The sequence below is a fragment of the Schistosoma mansoni genome, chromosome 1 (assembly GCF_000237925.1).
Source record: "Schistosoma mansoni strain Puerto Rico chromosome 1, complete genome".
In the NCBI taxonomy this organism is placed as follows: Eukaryota; Metazoa; Platyhelminthes; class Trematoda; order Strigeidida; family Schistosomatidae; genus Schistosoma; species Schistosoma mansoni.
In genome coordinates this window covers 34317507-34340714 of record NC_031495.1, presented here as the reverse complement: position 1 = coordinate 34340714, position 23208 = coordinate 34317507, and the positions used below count along the sequence as shown (strand labels likewise).

Genomic DNA, 23208 nt, shown 5'->3' with positions numbered 1-23208 from the left:
GAAATCTGACCAGTACACTCAGCAGCAACGCGATGTGGTTCAGTTAACTTACAAACACATAATTCGGGGATAGGCCTATGAACTTTGTGGGATAGTCAAACACAGTCCTAACCACACCCGATTTTTTAGGTTAATTACCGAACGATAACGTAAATGAAATCGGCCTGACCTTTACTCCAAAACCTCATTCAATTCATCTCTTTACAATGTATCTTCTTATAATAACAATTTATCTTGTTCAGAGCCCAGAACGCCCCTGAATCTATCATTTTAGTTCCAGCAAGTGCATTATCTCAGTATCTTAATGTCTCACCACATGCCAACCACCTCGTGGGTGTTATTGTCATACACAAACTCTGTCTCATAATTCTATGCTTCTGGATGCAGAACCAGTTATAACTGAGTCTTCACTCGATGTTATTCAAACATTTGGAATAGAATAATTATCAGACATTCAGAATGTAACAATACTAAAAGATCATGACATGTCCAACCATCAGAATCCCATTGATTATCTACATCTGTCACGTCTGGCTGGTGTGTTCGCTATGGTAGACGAAGAGTAGCGGAATAAGTATTACTAGTACCTGGAGTAAGCCATGTCAGACCCACGAGATGCGTCCTTATTTAGATTCTTTAATATGTCGTACATCAGTGTGGCACCCAAGTTAACGCCCGATATTTCCATTAGGGCCACAGTAGATGATCCGATTGTGGAGCACAGTTCGAACGTTTAGAAATACTGTTCTGACAGATGCTCTACAACTTGACCGTCATTGCTGGTTTACCCTTAAAACGTTGGTAACTTGAAGAGTGGCTTTTGCTTCTCGAAAAAAGATGGAATGACGCAACAAACTTGGAGGTGAATCATTTGAACAGTTTGATCTGGTACTGATACCAGTCCTAGGATTAGGCTTTTGTGAAACCGCTATTTGCTTGTATGAACTGCTTGTATGCGATGCCATTACTGATCAGTTAGTGTTCTTCTTAGTAGTATTATCTTAAAATCAGATGTCAAAGACTTTGACTTCAAGTAATCTTATCTTCCATGAAACCTTTGGAGACTTAATGGGATGGACTTACTTGCCACAAACGAGATTGTTTACAGTAGGAAATCCCAAAGCTTCATTTTTCTCTTAATAATTATGTGTAACAGTCTAAAATTTCAAACTCTGCTGTCCATAGGGTGTTTCAGTCCAGATTTACAAATGAATTTTAGGCCCAAGAAAGATTGATTATTTTTTTCTTTGAAAGCAAGAATTTAGAGATTATCGCACAAGAGTTCTTCACTTGCGTGGACCCAGTCTAAGCGTGACGGCATCTGAATGTTTCCACACCATGTCTCTGACTTCGAATTTCTAAATAATCACTGTTATTTAATGACGTAAGTAAATATTGCTTTGATAAGTGCACCCCGTACCGCACGTGTATACAGTGATGCCGACTTTGAGAAGGTGAAGGTCTCCTCAAAGTAGGATGCGATTATGTCCTGGATGAATAAACGATATAGTCTTTATCAGAAGGGGTTTTGTGGAGATTTAGTATTTTTCATGCTATTTTTCATGCTTTCTACTATGATATAGTCTTTCCAAAATCTGACTGTTGGACTGTGTGCCAGGAGTAGGGTTTCCATTGATTACTCCAACCAGAAACCTTTCTGTGTTAGACGATCACATTGACTGTCATTCAGATTTATCGAGATTGACAAATTCTTGGGTTTACACTTGATACGTCGCTAAGCAGTAGTATATTTTTAGAGAACCCCCAACTCTTACTCCTGTTTTCTTGTTGTTATCTGCTTGCAAGGAATGATCCAAAAACGGTAGAATACATCTCCAGTGACGTGATGGTGACTTTTATCACCCAGGATCACGTGTCTTTACCGTTCTTAAGCAGTTGAACAATTTTTCGTGTGAGAATACAATTAAGTTTTGAGGGTTAGTTTATGAACCTCGAATCATGAAAACTCTCAAAGTCCACCTTCGTTGAACTACTTTACTCAATAATACATTTTCTATGGACTAACGTCTTGAGAGATTTCCTTTAGGTATTTGTGAAAAGTTCGATAAGTGAATACGGCGCGTGCGGTATTACTAGCAGATTCGAACGAGTGGCTGGCCATCTAAACATCGTTCGCGCCGTTAGCACTAGTGAAAGTGACCCTGTTATAACGTATGGATTTTTGCCCTCTTAATATATATGCGTCCGATGATACAGGAAATACCTACGAGCAGTCTTCGGTGCTATTCGGTCCTTCCTATCTGCCTAGCCCAGCCCGTTAAGTCCAGAACACAAATAACAGCCTCGGCAATATGAATCATTATTCACAAGCATACTGGGTTTATATACTAACCAAACAGACCACATTATACCAAAAAATAGAAAGATAACATTTGTACAATAATTGGCCAATGTGGCTATGGATAGGGGGAAAGTAATCAATAACAATAGTTCAAAGGTCAAACTAAAGGTTATGATAAGAGGAACACGAATACGATTAGGTCAGTTATTTAACAACTATACAATAGGAAATAGGCATATTACATTTGTCCATAATAGACCTCAGATTTACCATTCATAATTCACCAGGGGATATAACAGACCCGAAGAAGTCTCTGACGATTTCGATGTTCGGTGCCTTTTCCTAAGGCAAACCATGTGACTTCTAGCCGTTGCAGTTTTATAAGTTTGAGTTTCAGGTTTAAATCCTCCCTCATCACCCTGCCGTTTCCATCTTGAAAACGTAATAGGGAGAATGGGGAGGTCTTTTGAGTTAATTATGGTTAATAAGTCATCTCAAACCTTGAATTATGGCTGCTATGATTACTAATAATATTGAGAGAAAAAGTTAACCTACTTAATCTTACAATGAACAATAATTATCACATTGGATGAAAACTTCCTAATTAGATTCAAGTAATGACATCCGGGAATTAAAGCAGTGAAGAATAATATTGATACTTTCACTAGATATTCACTCCAGCAATCCCTATCACTCATGAGGCAAATAAGAATTAAATAAGATACTTGAGATGCTACGGATTTTCAAGGCTTGACAACACTATTTTCCGTGACACCTTTATAACCGAAAGATGCCAATCCGGTCTAATCAGAAGTTAGGGACGAATGAGTTGAAAGATATATTTGGGAGGTTTTCGATAACAGGCTAGTAGTTGCAAGGGATGAGTAGCCTAGCTTACCCGCTCGTGATCTGGTGCAAATGCATTATCAGGCGCCTTCGAATAGGGTGTGTTCAGTAAAACTAATGGGGTCGGCATCATTTCCGAGAAACCAGAGAACTATTTTTTAGGGGATTTATTTACCTCTACAGCTTCTCATACGAACGTACGAATCAACTCAATGTCCTCACAGAACAGGACCTTGGTGAAACCAAATAAAACCAATGGTGTCAATACCGCTACACCTTGGACAGTCGGTTTCCGAGGTTTTAGACTATGTTGTTGCTGAAATCATTTTGGTCTTCAAGGTTGATCACTGTGTGGATCTTGAAGTGTTTTGTAAGCCGGTTGAGCTTTCTTAGGAATAGATTATGTGTCCGAAGTACAAATCGGACTTCTTTTACTACCCGGGTTTTTGTGCATTTGCAAAGTTTACCTCCGGATCTTTTGAACCCACTTGATAAGGGCCTAATCGTTGTCAACGATAACTTTCCAATGAACCACCTCTGTATTTGGAAAATCTACGATATGTGATGAGATTTTGCTGCTGAGTTGAATAACAATACATCCTCGGTGGTATTGGTGTTTGGCCCATCATTACTACAAAAACTGACATTCCTCTTTTTTTCCTCACCAAGAGAATGTGTTTAATCATTTGAAGTCATATATTCGCTTATTATCAGACTTACTGGGTCTATTGTAAATGGTCACTACGAAATAGATCAACGTGATGCACGTATGAGATCTGAAGTTTAACCAATTATTGTTCACATTGCTCAGTGCTGACACAAATCTCTTGGAGAGTAACTTGCCTTTGTGAGAACATGCTGAATAATGACTATATGAATTGAATAGTCCTATATAACTTTAATGACCTGGCTTTTTCCTCTACACAAAGATTATGAACAAGTATACATCGTTCGGGATTGCCTGGTGCCGAAAGTCAGTCAAACAATTAGCTCAAATATTTAGAGCTAATGAATTCCCAGCTGAGGGAATTGGGATAGATAAAGCTTGGTAGGAAGAGAGACACAGTGCTCGTTAACATGATCATCTCCAGAGAGATATTTTAAGTGGGTATGCTGACAAGTTTTGTTTAGGGTTAAAATGGTTTTGGATATAGAAGCTCAATGTTTGAATTTTTTAACACACTTTTAGCTACTTTTGTTGTTGTATGGTTTTCTGGCTGCTTTCATTGTACTTCTCATATGAGCACTTAGTACAGTGTTGGTTCTTGAAATTATAGAGTAGTTACAAATGAAATTTTCAGCCAGATCGCTTGATAAATTTAGACAGAGCACAAGCAACAACGTTTGCAGAATAAAGTGGATTTATTTTATTTCATGGCCTCTCATCAGCTGCATATAACCTAAAATTGTTCATGTTTCTAAATCCAGTTCATGTCCTATATAGCGAGGATACTCGTCCACTGTACTCAGTGATTAAATGCTTTACTTTCAAAACGGTTAATTTTAAAACTCTGATGTTTCCATTACAATGTTTTCTTAGATTACAAGTAACAATTATGTATAAGCCTTGATCCCTACGTCCAACTACAACTATGTTAACGGGATAAAAGCGGTATCGTGGATAATATATTAGTAGAATATGACACTAACAAATAAAGCAGTGATGGGAAATTAGGACCCCTATCACTGTAATGGAGTGGTAAATGATCTAGAATTCTCGCCTCACGTTCTTGAAACTTGAGAGTTAGTTGACAATCTTATCTTTTTTTCCACTACTGCCTTAACCCTAGACTGAAGATACCGTCTGTATGTTTTTATTACATTCATTTACATTTAATACCTATTACTCACAAATCATATGCAGCAACTTCAATATGTTCATGATAAAAGTCTTCCAAAAAAATTATCAAGACTAAAATGATCAATAAAATAAGTTTGCGAGATAATTTGAGTATTTATCTATGTATATGTATTATTGTTTGAAAAGAGTTCACAATTCCGAGGTCTATAAATATTTTAATAGTATTTTATTAGCCAAATTCATGAGTCAGTTTAAGCTAGACCACCACTGAAAACGTAAAAGAAGTGGAAAACCGTTTCACCCTAGTACGGGACTCTTCAGAAGTGCACATCCACGAACCCTCATGTGGGACTCGAACCCAGGACCTCCTGTCTCTCATACGAACGCTCAACCTCTGAACCAGTAAGCCGACATCCAAAGGTGTTAATATCTAACTTCAATCGATCCACTATCTTGAGCAAAAAAACGACCGTCCAGTGCTTCCAGGTTTTCAATGGTGGTCTAGCTTAAATAGACTCATTAATTCAACTACTGAAATTACTACAAACTCCCATTCTGATTTTAATAATAGCCTAATAAAACACATTTTTAAGCTACACATGTTATTAACTATTCATCAGACTAATAAGTAGGTTTCATCAACCAACACTATTTTGTCATCCACTCATTCTAAGATGAGTTCATTTGTGTTGTACTTGGACCGACTGGTTTTTTGGTGATTTCATAGTTTTAAGGTTTAAGCTCTTTTTTTTCAAATTCTCCAAGTTAAATATATTCGATTTAGAAAATGGTGCTATAACATACAAATACTAATTAAGTGTTCATAAATTACTCTTGAGACCTATTTCTTCATTGTTAGACTCCATAGTGAATAGGCTACTTGAATATCAAATTAACTGACTAATACCACAAAATGAAAAGATCAATCATATGAATAAATTAATTTTAATTAGATTAAATGAACAACAAAAAATAAATTGGAAAGCATTTTGGCGCCTTTATCAATGTATCATTGCATAGACGAAGAGTATATAAGTAATGAATGTATTACTAAAATTTCCTGTTCCAGGTTATTATTATAAATAAAAATAATTAAACAAAATAAAATGTGATTTGAGAAGTTTACTAATTAGAAACTAAATTCATAAACTTAAGGCTAATTCATTTAGTTTTGATAGAATGGTACTACAAATGTTGAATTGCTATTTTTACGCTTGTGATTTTTCATAAGGATTCTCTAAATAACATGATTCTGTAAATACTGATTCTTTTGTATCTCTATATGGTGTTACATCTACACCAAACCAATACATATCATCATTTTGTTGATATCTACCAGTTCGTGATGTAACCGATGATGAATTTTGTAATATATGTCTATCACTCCAATTATCTACATTATGTAAACCAATAAATGAATCACGATATAATGTTGTTGGAATTCTTTCTTGCCGACCATCAAAACTATTCAATAATTTATCGGCTTTAATAGCCGAATAACATGCTTTTTGACTAGGTTTCATACGAGCTTTTATTCTTTCTTTAGAAAAATCAGTAAAATTCGATCTATACACCGTACAAGATTCTATTGGTTCATGTTTACTCGGATCTTCTGGAAGATAAACAGCAGGTGTAGGTTTCCAGTTGTAACCAATTCGTTGCATAATCACATCATTTCTTGGTGGTTTAATCCATGAATGATAATTTTCTCGATAATCAGTTGAATTATCTTGCATCTTAGAATTAATATTCGGAAGTGTATTTTCTGAGTAAACATCTTGGAAAATGTGTTCATTGAAGTCAGTATTATAAGTCGAATCATTTGGTAAAGGATAAATTTGTTTGTATACATCTTCATTTATGTGAGTTAAATCCTTCGATTCAAGAAGGCTTTTGACTTTTTGTTGAGCTGTCTCCAGACCATTTATACCCTGTTCACGTGGTTGAATTCTAGATGGACGGGCTATTTGAATAAATAAGTGAACATTAAAACTAACATTAATTAATTTACATAAATAATGATAGAACATGAGGATATATATATATATATATATATATATATATATATATATATATATATATATGCAACAATGATAAAGCAAACTTAGTCACAGGGGCCTACCTTATTGAAAAAGGGCATTATAGAACATTATGGTCTAACATCAGAGTGGTTGACATATCAGTTGCAAATATAAATAACATATTTTTGATTAAAATCATTACAGTCTTCTGCTTTGCATTTTATTTGCAAAGTTTACTATTATATTCATTTTACCAGTATCAATTTTATAATGGTTATGTTTATTTCCAATTTTGAGCTAGTTATATTAATCGTCAGAAAGATATTACCCATAACCGGATACATCACTATCAAGAATTATTAAGTAGTATCCAACTAAGCTTCATTGACCGAATAGTCAGTCTTCCTTTTTAAGATTAAAACTATACGAACCTACCTCATACAGTATTTTAAAGTGTCTGAGCTTGTTTATTTCAGAACTGCACAATTCTCATTATAAAGGTGTTCTTTGAATTGAACGAAGACACTGTTTTCTTACATAATTAAGAATGTTTTAATAAGACTTTGAGTTGACGTTTATTAGAATATTCAACCATTCAGCCCTGACTAAGAGGACGTTTTGGTCAAAACAACATAATACTTAACTAGTATCAGAAGGAGGTTTTATGGAGAGTTTAGTGATTTTATGGTTGGAATCATGAGTCAATTGAAGCTAGACCACCATGGAAAACCTGGAAGCACTGGGCAGCTGTTTCGTCCTATTGTGGGACTCCTTAGTAGTGCGTATCCACGACTCCATCTCGCGAGAAGCAGTGACCAGTGGAGTTTAACCGGGTCTGTTGTGATATAGTAACTCACTGAAGATAATGGGGGACGGTTGCTCAATTTCGTGGATTGGTTGGAGTTAGACATTAACACCGATGGGTGCTGGGTCAGTAGTCTAGAGGTTAAGCGCTAGCGCGCTAGACTGATAGGTCCTGGGTTGGAATCTCGCGAGGCGGGATCGTGGATGTGTACTACTGAGGAGTCCCACAATAGGACGAAACGGCCGTCCAGTGCTTCCAGGTTTTCAGTGGTGGTCTAGCTTTAATTGACTCATGATCTCAACTATATAAAATGACTTAACTAGTAAGCAATTTCTTATAAACCATATAGCATTCTACACACAGTAGATGATAACTTACGACCCATCTGTCCGGTAAACGTAGATTTATACAATGATCTATCTTCGGATAAAACATTTGGTGGTGCAGCTTGAATAGAATCTTTTCGACGTAATAATTGACGTGGTCTACGATACTTGAACAAATTATCCTCTTGCCTATCATATTGACAATTCACTGGCATATCACATCTTAGATTTGGTGCACTTGGTGATCTCTGATGATCATATGATGCATAACAATTGTTTTCATTACGACGAAGTCGAATTGAAGTAGCAGCTGGAGTAAGCTTTCGATTTGGATATCGAGTATAGCTAGATGATAGAAAATTAACATAAATATTGAAATAACATAGTGGCATGTTCTACCTATATTGACAGATATAAGTAGCATGTAACATCAACCAGAAGTGAAATACCTGGTAGCAGAAGATTGAGAAAATCGTATTGAAGACAACAGGAAGGGAAACAGAGTAATTGTTATAACAACAGAATTAAAAGAATCGTAAAGTATGCAAAGGACAACTGAAAGAAAATGTGTGTATACTGTATTTAATGCATTACTTACTTACGCCTGTCACCCCCACGTGGTGGAGAAGCATAGGCCGCCCACCAGCATTCTCCATCCAACCCTGTCCTGGGCAATCCTTTCCAGTTCTTTCCGGTTGCTATCCATCCTTTTCATATCTGCTTCTATTTCCCGGTGTAATGTGTTATTTGTAATTCCTCTTTTTCGCTTCCTTTCAGGATTCCAAGTTGGGGCTTGCCTCGTGATGCAGTTTGATGATTTCCTCAATGAATGTCCAATCCAGTTCCAATGTCTTTTCCTAATTTCCTCTTCAGCCGGAAGCTGGCTTTTCCTATCCCAAAGAAGGCTGCTGTTGATGGTTTCCGGCCAACGGAACATCTTGTGTACAAAATTGTTTACAAATACCCGTGGCATTTTGATGGTTGCGGTAGTTCTCCAAGTTTCAGCTCCATACAATAGAACTGTCTTGATGTCCGGATTGAAGATTCTCACTTTGATGTTGGCTGACAGACAGTTGTTTTAAGTTCCATATATTTTTCAACTGTAGGAATTCTGTCTGTGATTTGTCAATTCCTTGACTTCATGTGTTCAGTAGATCCTCCTTGTTTATCATTGATGATACCCAGATACATGAAAGTTTTAACCTCCTCCTGAGCTTCTCTATCAAGCGTGATTGGGTTGGTGTTCTCCGTTTCGTATTTAAGAATCTTGCATTTTCCCTTATGCATCTCGAGGCTTACTGGTGTAGAGGCTACTGCTACACTGTTTGTTTTGACCTGTATTTGTTGGTGTGTATGGGATAGAAGGGCTAGGTCATTTACGAAGTCCAAATTGTCTAGTTGCTTCCAAGTTGTCCATTGTTGTATTCCGTGCTTCCCGTCAGATGTCGAGGTCTTTATAATCCAGTCGACCACCAGAAGAAAGAGGAAGGGGGAGAGTAGACAGCGTTGTCTGGCTCCGTTCCTTTTTGGAAATGCATCTGTCAGTTGTCCTCCATGCACTGTAGTCCATTGTATGAGTCCCGGACAATGTTGACAATCCTCTCAGGAACTCCATAGTGTCGAAGAAGTTTCCACAATATTCTCCTACCCACATTGTCAAACGCCTTCTCATAGTCAAAGAAGTTGATGTACAGTAACGAGTTCCATTCAATCGATTGCTCAGCAATGATCCGTAATGTCCAATTTGGTCTATGCACGACCGATCCTTACGGAATCTGGTCTGTTGATCTCAAAGTTGATCGTCTTCTGAGTCTTTCATACTATTCAGCACTACTCTGATGAAAACTTTTGCTGATATTGATAGTAGTGTGATGCCTATGTAGTTCTCACATTTGCTCAGATCTCCTTCCTTTGGTTTCTTGATGAGGTTTCCTTCTTTCCAGTTCATCGGTACTTGTCCTTCCTGACAAATCTTCTTGAATATAGCGTGGAATATGTTTTCAGTCGTTTCTTCGTCTCACTTCAGAGCTTTAGCTGGTATATTGTCAGGTTTTGCTGCTTCCCCACTTTTGATTGGTCTGATGACCATCCTGAAGTCTTCCATCGTTGGTGAAGTGACATCTATGAGAAGGTTTGTATGTGCTACTTCGATATCCGGTGGATTCAGTAGAGCTGTTCTATTCAAGAGTTCCCCTAAGTGTTCTACCCATCTGTTCTTTTGTTGTTGAATATTAGTGGTTCTCTTTCCTTCATTGTCCTCGACCAGTCTCTCTGGTTTACTATATTTCCCTGCCAGTTTCGTCGTCGTGTCATATAGTTGTTTTATATTTCATTCTCTCGCAGATTTGTTCACTTTCGTTGCTAGATCTTCTATGCATTTCTGCTTGTCAAATCTAATACTCTTCTTCACCTACATGTTTGCTTCTGTATATCCAGTTTGTGACTTCACTTTCCCTGTTCTTGTTCGGCTGTTGTTAATTGCTTCCTTGAATCTTGTTTAAGGTTTCCATAGAGATCCATTCCTTCTGATGATGCTTGTTGTGTCCCCGAACCTCCTGACACGTTGAAGTTAGTGCTCCTTTGATCCCTTTCCAGTTGTCATCCATAGTAGTTTCTTCTTCTTTACGTGGATCATGTAAGGCTTGAAACCTGTCGTTGAGTTATCTTGAATTGGTTGAGTTTGTTAGTGTTTCAGAGGAAGGCTGTATTGAACCTGCTGTTTGTCCAGTTGTCCATTGCTTCCTTAGCTTCAGTTTCATCTTGGCCACAACCAGGTGATGATTTGAAGCTATGTCATTTCCTCTGTCTCCTAGTTCTCACGTCTTCCATCATTCTTCCGAAATTTTTATTGAAGCAAAAATGATCGATCTCGTTCTCCGCGGTGTGATCGGGTGAGACCCATATAGCTTTGTGTGTGTGTTTGTGTGGGAATATTGTGCCACCTATTACCAATTTGTTGAAGACACATAAATTTGCAAATCCCTCCCCGTTTTCTTTTCTTTCTGCCAGTCCATGTTGTCCCATGATGTCTTCATATCCAGTGTTGCCCATTCCGACTATGACAATTGGGTTTCCTGTCAGGATCACATTAAACAAACACTGAATAAATGGATTTCTAATAACTAACTTGATTATTGAACCTAAAACTTAACTTTGATTATATGTTTCAACGAATAATTAGTCTTTCGTAATCGGTGAAGTTCCGTTAACTTATTCTAGTCTTTAAGTTTATTTGGTTTTAGTTACCTTTTAATAGGAGTACAAAAAGATCAACATCAATGAATAATCTTTATCTTATTATACACAAAGCGAACAAATTCAAGTTAAAGCCTATTTATTTTCTTTAGTCAGCACATAATGCTAGATTATAATCGGACAATAATAATGGTCTTTTCTCGTACTTTTCAAAACTCTACTGAGAGTTTACAGCTGAATTATTCAAATAGCTAAACGATAAGCCGGTTATTCAGTCGGACATGAACTAGGTAAGACATCATACTAATGTGCATCGATTCTATTCGTCACAATTCAAACTAATACAATGAGAGGGAATTAATCAAACGAAAAGCAAAAGTAACCGAATAACGATATTAATAATATCAATGGTAATGAGAAACCAGACGTCAAAAATGCCATTCAAAAGGCAAGGATAAAACCGAGAAGCGAAACATATGGAATGACGTTGAAACTCAAAATTTAAACATAAAAAGAATGTACGTATATACATATGTAACATCCCTTTGATGATTCAATATAGTCATTTGATTATAAATGAAACTTTGTAAATTGAATAACCCCATATATGATACAAATGACCCAGATTTGTCGAACAGACAGAGTGAGAAGGGTTTGAGGCTCATAGAACAACAGTTTATATTGTAACTTTTCTCGTTTGTATATTGCTGTGACCTATGTACGTACCGTGGTACCATGATACATACTTCTACTAAGTAATTTCCCTTATAAAAACTGTGTATATAGTCCTTTTTAGGGACACAAAATCTCTCTTGTGGAGCCTCTTTATCTTCATTCTTACCTACACAGAATCGTCATCACTGGAGTGTTGTTGTACACTAGCCATCGATCTATCTGATCATGTCAGATCCGGTCTCGAATTTATAGCATTTCTTTATCAACAATATTTATGTTAACCAACTGCGAAATAAAGACAGTCGGTCAAAACGTCTTATAGTATACCATATTAACCATTGTTTACAGCTCATACATGTATTCACTCAACATCCTATTGACGGTCATTAGGATTAGAAATAACCGGCAACAGAAAGCATATTTTACCGTATTAATAAGAATCGATTTAAACAAATCCAAGTTTAAATCTGGAGATGAAAATACAGAACATGAAAAATATTGAAGCAAAAAAATACTAGTAAGATTCCTTAACCGATTCATCTATCTCAGATGAAACTGACCAGTGGTAATCTTGATCTCAATAGACGAGAACTGATTGCTTATCATAGGTATCATTACCAAGTTTTGATTTGATAATTTGGAATAAATTGAGCATTGGGTAGATTGTTATAAATAAATTAATATATTTGTAATATCCCAATGAGCAGAAAAATTAGATTTTCTGACGTTTCGTGACTCAGTGTAAGCCACTTCTTCAGAGAATAAATAACCAAATTAACAATAATCCAAGTTTATTAATGATTGCTTATCATCTTAATAATTACTAATAATTAATGTAAGCAACCTAGAACATCTCATTTCCAATGAATACATTTTGAATATTAACAGTAAGTTATTTATTTAGTTTGATGAAGCTTGGACTAATTAAGATTCTGTAGGACGTTTTGTCCAACTTCAATTACAACGCTCACTTTAAGTCGTAAGTCCCTACGTCTCTATTCCGTGATTTATTTTAAAGTTCAAATAAATACAAGTATAAAGCAATAATAAGGTAGACCTACATCTACTATACATTTATCGGTGAAATTCCAGTAGACTTAGCTAACTGATCTGGTTAGATTAGGTAAAAAAGTTTGTACTACTAACTATGGTACAACCAATGCTACCATTGTTAATTTAGTTCAGACCAAATATTGACAAAAGGTCATCTGCATACACAATATGATCAATTTTGGATGGGTTGCACTTATATCTTTAAGTATATTGTGAAAAAAAGATATAGTTGTATTTAATAACAATTGATTGAGTTCTGTATTTTTATGAAAACTTTCCGATATTTTGAACACAATTTTTACCAAGAACTAATGTCGGATAAACGACTGGTGAATATCGATTGACGGTGGACAAATGTCTTAGTCTAGCTTGTTTCAGGAATTAACACTCACTACCCCATCCGAGATAGGAGTCAGGACTTACGAATCCCACTACTAGCACGATAAATTTAGATCATTGAGTCGAAATTCACCAGTTCATGTTTTCACCTTCAGTCAATTTGTGGATAACAGCATTCCAATACGATTAGTCAACCATTTTGAGCTCCATTGGTGACTCGAAGGTTTCTGGTTAGACTAGATATAGAATTGTGAGAGCACACCAATAACAGAAAAAGAACTGGAAAGATATACTTTTACTAAAATTAAATAATTTTCAGAATCCACAAGAGTCAAGTGATAGTATCTCTAGTTGACAAACGAAATGGCTTTGATAGGTAAATAAAAGCACGTTGGATTGGCATATACTTAAAACGAATTGTAAAATTGTGATGCCGTAGTCTAAAACGTCACAGTTTTCAGTAATTTAGTTTGACAGTTAACATTTATGACTTCCCATCCAACAGACAAAATATCTTGGATTCTGTTATGTTCGTGGTAGTTAGTATATATTACTGAGGTGTCCAAAATTATAGATAAAATAGCTTTCGAATGCTCTTTAGCTTTTCAACCAATACCAAATAGGACGAAACGCGCGTCCTGGATTCCACTGCTAGCCACTATCCATCTCTGCTCACCATGCTTGTGAATTAAGGCTATATCGAGGCAATACGCACAGTATGCACATATGCCAATCAGAGACTGACCAGTTGCAGTCCTAACACGTCGATGAGAGGATTCAAACAAACAATACTAAATGAATTTAAACTTCACCCCATCTCACAAGCAAGTGTCTATCAGGACTCAGTGGCCGAGTGGATGACGCAATGGCGTTGGAAGCGAGGGTACTATGTTCGAGTCCCAGAGTGAACATGAACTCCGAGATGCAGGTACATCCAGTTGACGAGTCCTAAATAGGACGAAACGCGCGTCCTGGATTCCACTGCTAGCCACTATCTATCTCTGCTTACTGATACCAATTTTTGTTGAAAATCTTGTTCAAACTGAACAGATCTATACATATTACCTATTAAATAATAAAATAGTTTACGTCACGAACTGAACATAGTTAAGAGGCGTTTGAAAACCAAGAAGCACTGGACAGTTAATTCGTCTTAGCATGAAGCCAAACAAGTAAACCAGTGGAACCCGGGTTAGTGGCCTAAGATTTTAGTGCTCAACACGAGGTCCGAATGTCCATGGTTCTGTTGCAGTCAGGTTATGAATGCGTGCTCGGAAGGAGCTATACATAAAGACATAGCAGCTGCTTAGTAGTTTCTAACGTTCAGTAATTATTTATATAAGGCTATCCATGATGTAAACCATAAAACTTAACAATCTCCGCAAGCTTGTGTCAGTAGTATGTCAATGACAGCTATTCACTATTTGATAAATAACATCCAGACACACTCCATGAAGTTCAAGTAAGAAACCGTGAAATATGTTCAACTATGTTTATAATAAAGTAGTGAGCCCCAAATAAAAGTGCAAATGCAGATCAAATAATTTTTATTCAATGACTGTTTAGCACTGTAATGGCAGAGAACTTTGAGTGATCTATGTTTAATAGAGTGTAAGGTCGTAAATGTGCCGATATAACAGAATATCATAGTCAGTGACAATATCATTAGCTCACTGTGGCCACAGATATGAACCAATTTCAATTGATTGTTCGTCGCCGTCAACAGCCATAAATAAAAGATTATATTGATTTTAACCGAATATATGTACATTCCAACAATCAATGTCTGCTATTCTTATAACAACACTGTTTTAGAGAACATATAGATTCACAGTTTCCATGATAATAAATCAGAAGAATTCAAGAGATGGTCTGAGCGGTGTCGGTAGGTTTCGGACTTACTTAGTTGGTAGTTTATACAATAATCATAAACAATGGTCAACTAGAATGGAAATGTGGGATAAGAATAGACAAGGATAATAATAGTTCTGATAATCTTCGTCTTCTTATTACATTGTCGAAACAAAGATATGAACCAATTTCAATTGATAAATTCTATCATCTTCACAAATCCCTAATACTAATAGTAATCTTATCTTCACTAGTGACTACCTTCAAGATTTAACTCCTACAATTCTAATGAAAAGTCATAACTAGTCAAGTTCAATCTAGGTCTGAAATCTGATATAAGTTTAACACTGAACACAATATCTAGTTCATATTTATTCTTACATATAGTAACTAACACTTTCTTTACACTGATTATATACAATAAAGTAATCTAAACAATATTAAAATGTAATATTATATGATAATTATTACATTGTAGCTGTAAATAATTCCCCAAAATCAATAGCTTTCTAAGTATTCGACATTGGATGCTGACCACGTTGTTTAAGTGGACTTGTTCAACTGAAGGCTTTCGGTCATGCATCCGTACCAGATCACGTTTCGACTCGGCGTGGGACACAGCTCCTACATTCACTAGCTAGCTAAGAACAAACGTTTCTCGATATATTGATAACATATCAAATATATCTTTCCTACCTCTTCTCGTCTGACTTCTGATTTCTATTGGGCGGAAGAAGTTTCGAATATAGAAGGTGCTACTGGTTGCTAGTTGTCGAACTAGAATACCAGTCGTATCTTCAACATCATGAAAAGTAAAAAAAAGAAAAGTATCCACCCTAATGAAGAAGTTTTAAAAGAGAAAAAAAGTACATACATATATGTAACAACAAATAGACTTACTTCATTTTTGAAGTAGTTATATAATTTGGATATTTTTGTTTATCAAGCCATATAGGATAATTTAAATTCCTATTAATATTTGAATTATTCAAATTCATTTCAATCAAAAAATTGACTTTTGTTTGTTTAAACTAAACACTATTCACTATTCAATAATCAATTTTATCTATAAAATTTATGAGATAGTTACTAATTGAATGATATAAATTGTTTAAATGAATATTTTTCATTCAAAGAAAAATTAAAAAAATAATTCTGTGCACTTAATTGATGTATTTCATATTGAATATTTATTGATTTCTAATATATGACGTTTTTTTTCTTTTTTTTATTTTTGATGGATATAGGAACTAAGAAAAAGTATGAATCAAATGACCGATTGTACTCAACAATTAATGAATATACTTATTCTGATATAAGTTTTTGTATCTTCATTTCATTTATGTTAGGATATATATTTTTATTATTTCTCAGTACTTTGTTGGTATATAGACGATAGCAACAACAACAACAACAACAAAAGTGATAGTTTTATTGATCCGTTGTTACGGCTAAAAATTGTATTCTTAAGCATTACTGAATTAGTATTTATTAAGTTAATCTTAAACTAACCGGATATGTAATCCTTAATAAACGAGGAGTAGTAGTTTATTAATTGACATCTAAGAATATTTTGAAAAAAGTTCTAAAGAAACCAAAAAATTTCTTTAAACTAATTTTGGATGACAATTGTATTTGGAAATTTTCTAATGAAGTTTATAAACCGATGCAACGTTGGATGCTGGATCAGTGGTCTAGTGGTTAAGAGCTCGCGCGCGAGACTGATAGGTCCTGGGTTCAAATCTCATGAGGCGGGATCGTGGACGCTCACTGCTTAGAAGTCACACAATAGGATGAAATGGCCGTCCAGTGCTTCCAGGTTTCCAGTGGTGGTCTAACTTCAATTGACTCATGATTTCAACTATATAAAATATGATTGATTAAGTGTTTAAATTTATACCAGTTCCAGATTTAATAACTTCAAATCCACTGAGAATAATTTTCTTATCCACTAAATTTTGACAATGAAATAACGTTAAAAGTAGATCTCCTATCATATTTTTGTTTTCTGATTTTATTCAGAAATCAAGGGTCGTGGATTTATGAAAGCTTAAACCTCAGTGAGGAATTTCACGTCACAAATGTTCAGTAAATCTGATTCAACAACTGATAAATTTTAAAAGAAAATAAACTAGTCATTTGCGGATAATTAGTAAATTAGATTTAGATATTCACCTATACAATTACAAAAAATAAAAGATGACTTCTTACACAATGTTTCAGCGGCTTAAAGTAAAATAAAAATCACTTACCGTAAAAGCCTGTCCAGAAACGTTAAGTAAAAAATTATTCCTGTTGATTTCCCCGAATATAAGGGAATTTTTCTGACTTACGAAAGAATGAAGGTTTAAACAGTCACAAATAATTCACGTGACAGTATTTAAGATCTGTTAATTCAATAATACACAATAATACACAAAACAGCAAGGCGAACGTCCATTGGAAGTTTATATGTAAGTCGATCATCTGAATATTATGAAACTAAAGATAATAGCTTGATGGATGTCAGGAATCTGAAGAACGAACTCCATACAAATAAAAAATTGTATTTAAAGACATACTGACGTATTGCTCCAAACGTATCTATGAGAATCCATATAACCTGTAAATATTTGTAATAAAGGTCAAAAGAATATTTAATACACTTGTCTCAGTAAGGTTATTGCGAAATTTAGACGTAACACGCAGAGGGATGTTCAGGAATCCCTCGAAGACACTTGTCTATCAGAAGTTGTGATAATACATCTAGTTCCTGTATACACAGAAAAGGTACCATTCTTGGTATTTACAAACTTACAGAAAATAGTTCTACAAATACAATAGGCCAACTCTGCAAATACGAAGCATTTTTGAATTTTTTGATTTTTCCTAGCCATGCACAAACACTGAATACAATCTTTAATGTTTGTAATTTATTTCTCTGTTGAAATCATTTTCGAACTTAAATTGCTTTGACTCTGTGTCTACATTAGAATGTCTGTAAAATTTGTACGGAAAACATAGTCATATGCAATCTTCAAGTCCTACTTGAACCTTATTTAGAAATCTACTTTTTATTCGTCCTATCTGATCTGGTTCCTAGCTTCTTGTTCGGCAGTTTTACTCAAGAAAAACATTTTACATAAACTTCCCGTTTTATATCATGTGTCCTTGTTTTACACTTTACACTCAAATTTAGTGACTTTCTGCAGGAATTATCTTATCTCAACTAGTTCAGTTGTACATTCTGATACAGATTGTGTGCACAAAAGAAATACGTCTTGTGCCTACCTTTACCATCGCTTCGAACTATCACTATTATTGTTTTATTTTGCATTTGAAAATATTCCCCTCTCTCTTTAATTGATTCTAATATCTCCATGATTTGAATCATGACTCTTTCTGAAATCACTTCATTTCATTTTTATTACGAATGCAGTGGTCCTAAGTGCTGTTACAGGTATGAGGGCGGTTTTCAATTCCCCGTTGCCCAAACCATGGATGGGTTCTTCTAGAGATACATGAAAAGGAAATTGGGTTAGAGGTAGTCTTAGTGACCTAAGAGCGTAACCGCAGTGCCCAAAGGACAACTTCTTGAGGCTGGTCTTACTCGACCTTCTTGTGGGTAATTTTCGTATTCGCTCTGTACTTGTTGAGAGCTTAGCACCGGAGACGAAGATCCGTGGGATAAGTCGAGATGTGCACTTTTCGGGTCGACCTTTTCTAACCCCACCCTTCCTTGTGGGAAGGCAGTATCGTTGTTATGCTGTTTGCCTGAAGTAAACACCTTACTACCGTCACACCTCTGTACAGTCAGCAGTACGACTTCGCCTTCGGACCTTGGGTTTGCTGCTTTTAGTCTTACCGCTCTTCAACCGACCTGTCTAGCATGGTAGGACCTTGAGGAAAGATTGTTCTAACCAGTAAAGCTCGACTGACTCATCACGATAGGCAAGCCCGATTACCACATCAAAGTAGCAGGAACGGTCGGGATCATTTCATTTTACCTCTTTATTACCATTAATTATTGTGACAAAACATTTTAATTATCTTACTCCATTCTATTGGTAACTTATTAATTTTGTAATGCTTTTTATTTATACACACAGTTTTTTGTTGTTACTATTTATATTACATAATCTAGCATAATAATTTTTCGACTATATCAAATTTATTCACTGTTCATATGACCTCACGGAATTACTACTTAAAATTTGATAAAGATATGTATACGATAGTACAACTTGAATATCTAGGGAAAGAGATCCCTTACATGAATTTCGCGTTTTGAATGTTTAAATGGGAATTATATGTCTAATTAAGTAAACGAGATAAATGTTGGTCACGATCGATAAAAATGAATCAATCAATTATACCTAAGTTAAACACCCACCAACTAAAACTCAATTTGTTTTCAGGCCGACTGTCTTTTGTTAAATCTATCAGTTAAACAATCGAACCATTTTCTATAAGCGTAACTAAGTTCCGATGGATTCATTTGTTTTGTTCTTTAATCACTATTCTATATGCACCAATCTTCACGGCTTACCTTTCTGTAATAAGGCTGCATTGTTTTATGTACTTGCACTAACTGTATTAATTGATAGTTTAGGATTAGATTAAAGTTTTATGACACCGTTTAGTTATTTGACTTTCGCTAAACCATAACTGTGTTTGACAGGGACGGGTTTAGAAAATGTATCTGTAACGCAATTGAATCCAACATAAATACGTATGCACATTGCACAAACGGATTTCGAGAGGTATTTTCATCATTTTTTGTAATATCGGGCTACATTTTGCCTCAGTTTATTTTAAGGCCATACACATTTTTGGATTAAAATGATGACAGTATGAAGAAGATACAAACTAACTAATACTACTACTTATAAGTAGCTGGACAAAAATTTCGTCACTTTAGTAGATCCAGTAGTTTCTCAATACTATCTACTATAAGAAGTTGAACTTGAATCCTAAAAATACCGAACCGAAAAGAGTAAAAGACTAAAAATTCAAAATATCAACTATTATTTTTTTTTTCATTTATGTGTAAGTTTTTTTTTTTAGAAAAAAAACATAGCAGCACTAACCGTTATGGTGAAAATTGTTTTGTTAGTGATGGCTTGTGTAAGGTCCTTATTCACAAAAAAAAAAAGAAATGAAAATGGATCATACGAATACGAGCAGTGCATATTTTCAAAATAAATTCATATCTATCTTGTTGGTTTGATTGTTTAATTCATAATTACACTTAAATTATCTGACAAATTTATTTGTTTAAGTGATACGTTTAAAAATTGTAGTACAACTCGCACATACACAAACAAATATACATACACATAAACACACACAAGAAACATATATATGTATACTGTACACGTACTCAACAAGTACAATATGTCTATGTATAACTAAGTCTGAAAAAGATTTCCATAGGGTTGACACAATAATAGTAATCATAGTAGTAATAATGGTAAGAGTGATAGAATAACTGAAATAGCGAAAATAGTTAACTGTGGACAGGGAGCAAGTTAGGAAAGAGAATAAGAATGTGGATTGCCTGTCTAATTTACACATATTTAGTCCACTATTGTTAAACATAATGTTCATATAATAACGTAGCTAAGGATATGGATATATATGTCTGTATAGATAATGAACGAGTAGTAAACAAAGAAGAAAAAGTAACATGTAAACATGGAAGTAGATTTGTAGAAGTAAACAAAGGTACGGGTAAACATCTCTGGGGAAGAATGAAACATAATAGGAATCACAAAGACGGTAAGAAGAAGAACACAAGTAACTTTGAGTATTTTTTAAAAAAAAAGAGGTGAAGTAAATCAATAATATTTAATGAATGCAGCTCAGATTCCATTATTTTTCAGATACCCATTATCATAAATGGTAGTTTGAAGACAATATTGACGTTCTTTTAATTCTTGTCGTAAAAAAATGATTGTTATTACTGTTGTGTAGTAGTTGTTTCGAGAAAACGAAGGAAAAACACAGACTGATAAACAAAACCACATACTACGTCAATAAACAACAATGAGAGAAATATCATCTAATTATTTTCTTTATTATTTAGAATAGTGATAAACATAATTAGAAAATGTGTATCTAGACAAAAGTTGTCATAGCGATAAAGGTTATGTCAATGGTAAAAGTGAGGAGTGAGAAAACACAGAATAAGTAGCTGTTATACAATAGTAGTCATAATATTAATAGTAGTAGTGATTTACATAATCAATAGGTTTATTTGTTCAACCATGAGAATGTAAAGTATGAAAAGAAGAGAAAAAGAAAGGAGTGAATTACAGTGAGAAATTATGGTCAACTGAATGTTTATACAGAAAATTATGATAAATTTAATTAAGATTAGATTGAATAAAATGTTACACCTTCTTTAAAATCCTCTATATTATTTTAGAGATCACTGTTATTATTCATAATGATAATGGGAGGTTGTTTCCCTTTTGTTTTTTTACAAAGAAATGAACAAATGAAAGGGAACAATGAGAGGATTATAGTATTTCTGTTCAGATTGGTGGTCCATAAAAGATATTTTTTACAAGGTATCAGCAGTGATAGAACAGAAAGAAGAATGAATCAACACTTATTTTTCACTATTATACATACTTCACACATGTAAATGTATATCCATATTCATAGTGAGACAAACTCATAAACGCATATACTCTTATTGCAATCATGATTCTATGTTTTGACTAATTAAAAATAAACTATTGGGAATGAGCTGAAGATGTGAACTTTCCTCTCTTTCTCAGTGAACCGGTGAAAATATATAAATCTTAGAGAACATTAAATAAACAGAAATAAGTGTTTTAGGGAATGCCAAAAAGTAATAAAATAAACAAATTTTGGGAGAGAAATAAACACATATACAAACATAAAATGAAAAAAATGAAAGACAGTAAGATCAGGAGTACAGACAGTTTCTTTCATGAACTAATTAACTTACTAATGATAGTCCCCATAGTAGTTTTATTGAGATTTTTTTTTAAAAAAAAGTACACACTGAAACTAAATTGTACATATTATTATTATTATCAGTTGAATGAGATGTACACATGTATACATCAAAACATCTAAATATTGAACATGTACGTTAGTGATAAGGAAATCCAACAAACATAGGTGTATGTTTGTGTGTGCACACAGATACACACGAAATCATACAAATATAAATACCGAAAAATAGTTTTTATAAACAATAGGCAGGATTAGGACTTTATATTCACAAAGAGACACGTACACATACAAGTTTACATTGGTATACATACACACAAGCACTTGAAATTTGCATAAACGTTGATATACAAATTCTATATGTAATATATTTCTGATATAAATAAATGATAGAGATTAAGAGAATAGCGGCATAGATTGTTGTTAGGCACAATAATTTAGTGAGATCATATTGAAAGCACTTTTTGAGCAAAATTCATTAGAAAAGAGAAATTGAGTAGATGTTGTACAACTGAATTGCTTCATTACTTTGAACACACACTCATACACATACATACATACATACATGTACACAAATATAAACAACAGTAAACAATCATTGAAATTAATTCAAATATCACTATGAATATGATAGCAATTGCTAGAAGAAGAAAAAAGAAAAGAGCAAATGCTATCAGTAATGATGTGATCATAGAATTGGAGACTGTGAAATTGGAAACAATCACTTCTTTTTTTTTACAGCAAATCACATTAAACTTTCTCATCAATTGGTTGTGAATTATTGTCAACACAATTACTACTACCTGATACATTATAAATAACTTGATTTTCATTTAAATGACAAACACCCACTCGTCTTTGATTAGGATTAGTTAATTCAAAATTATTATTATTATTGTTATTATTATTAATTGGATGATAGGGATTAGTAATTTTCGTTGAAACACTTTCATTAGATCCAACAGCAGATTTTGATTGTTGTAAATGTTGTTGAGTAGGATAGTGATGATGGTCAGTACCAACTA

At 34.4% G+C, this 23208-nt stretch overlaps 2 protein-coding genes across 2 annotated transcripts in view; both read right to left on the bottom strand.

Annotated features, from left to right (window-relative positions):
* Positions 1-773: 773 nt before the first annotated feature.
* On the bottom strand, positions 774-965 carry Smp_201010 (uncharacterized protein; the record flags this gene model as incomplete). The annotated part of the gene is made up of 1 exon (XM_018794168.1): positions 774-965. The coding sequence occupies one exon, from the start codon at positions 963-965 to the stop codon at positions 774-776; it is 192 nt and encodes a 63-aa protein (XP_018648607.1).
* Positions 966-6157: 5192 nt separating this feature from the next.
* Positions 6158-23208, bottom strand: part of Smp_142620 (protein kinase) — a gene marked incomplete at both ends in the record, with an annotated part of 120797 nt that continues 103746 nt past the window's right edge. Inside the window, 3 exons of the mRNA XM_018794167.1 lie at positions 6158-6912; positions 8154-8446; positions 16115-16183. Coding sequence (XP_018648606.1) covers positions 6158-6912; positions 8154-8446; positions 16115-16183 — 1117 coding nt within the window. The remainder of the gene's footprint in view (positions 6913-8153; positions 8447-16114; positions 16184-23208) is intronic.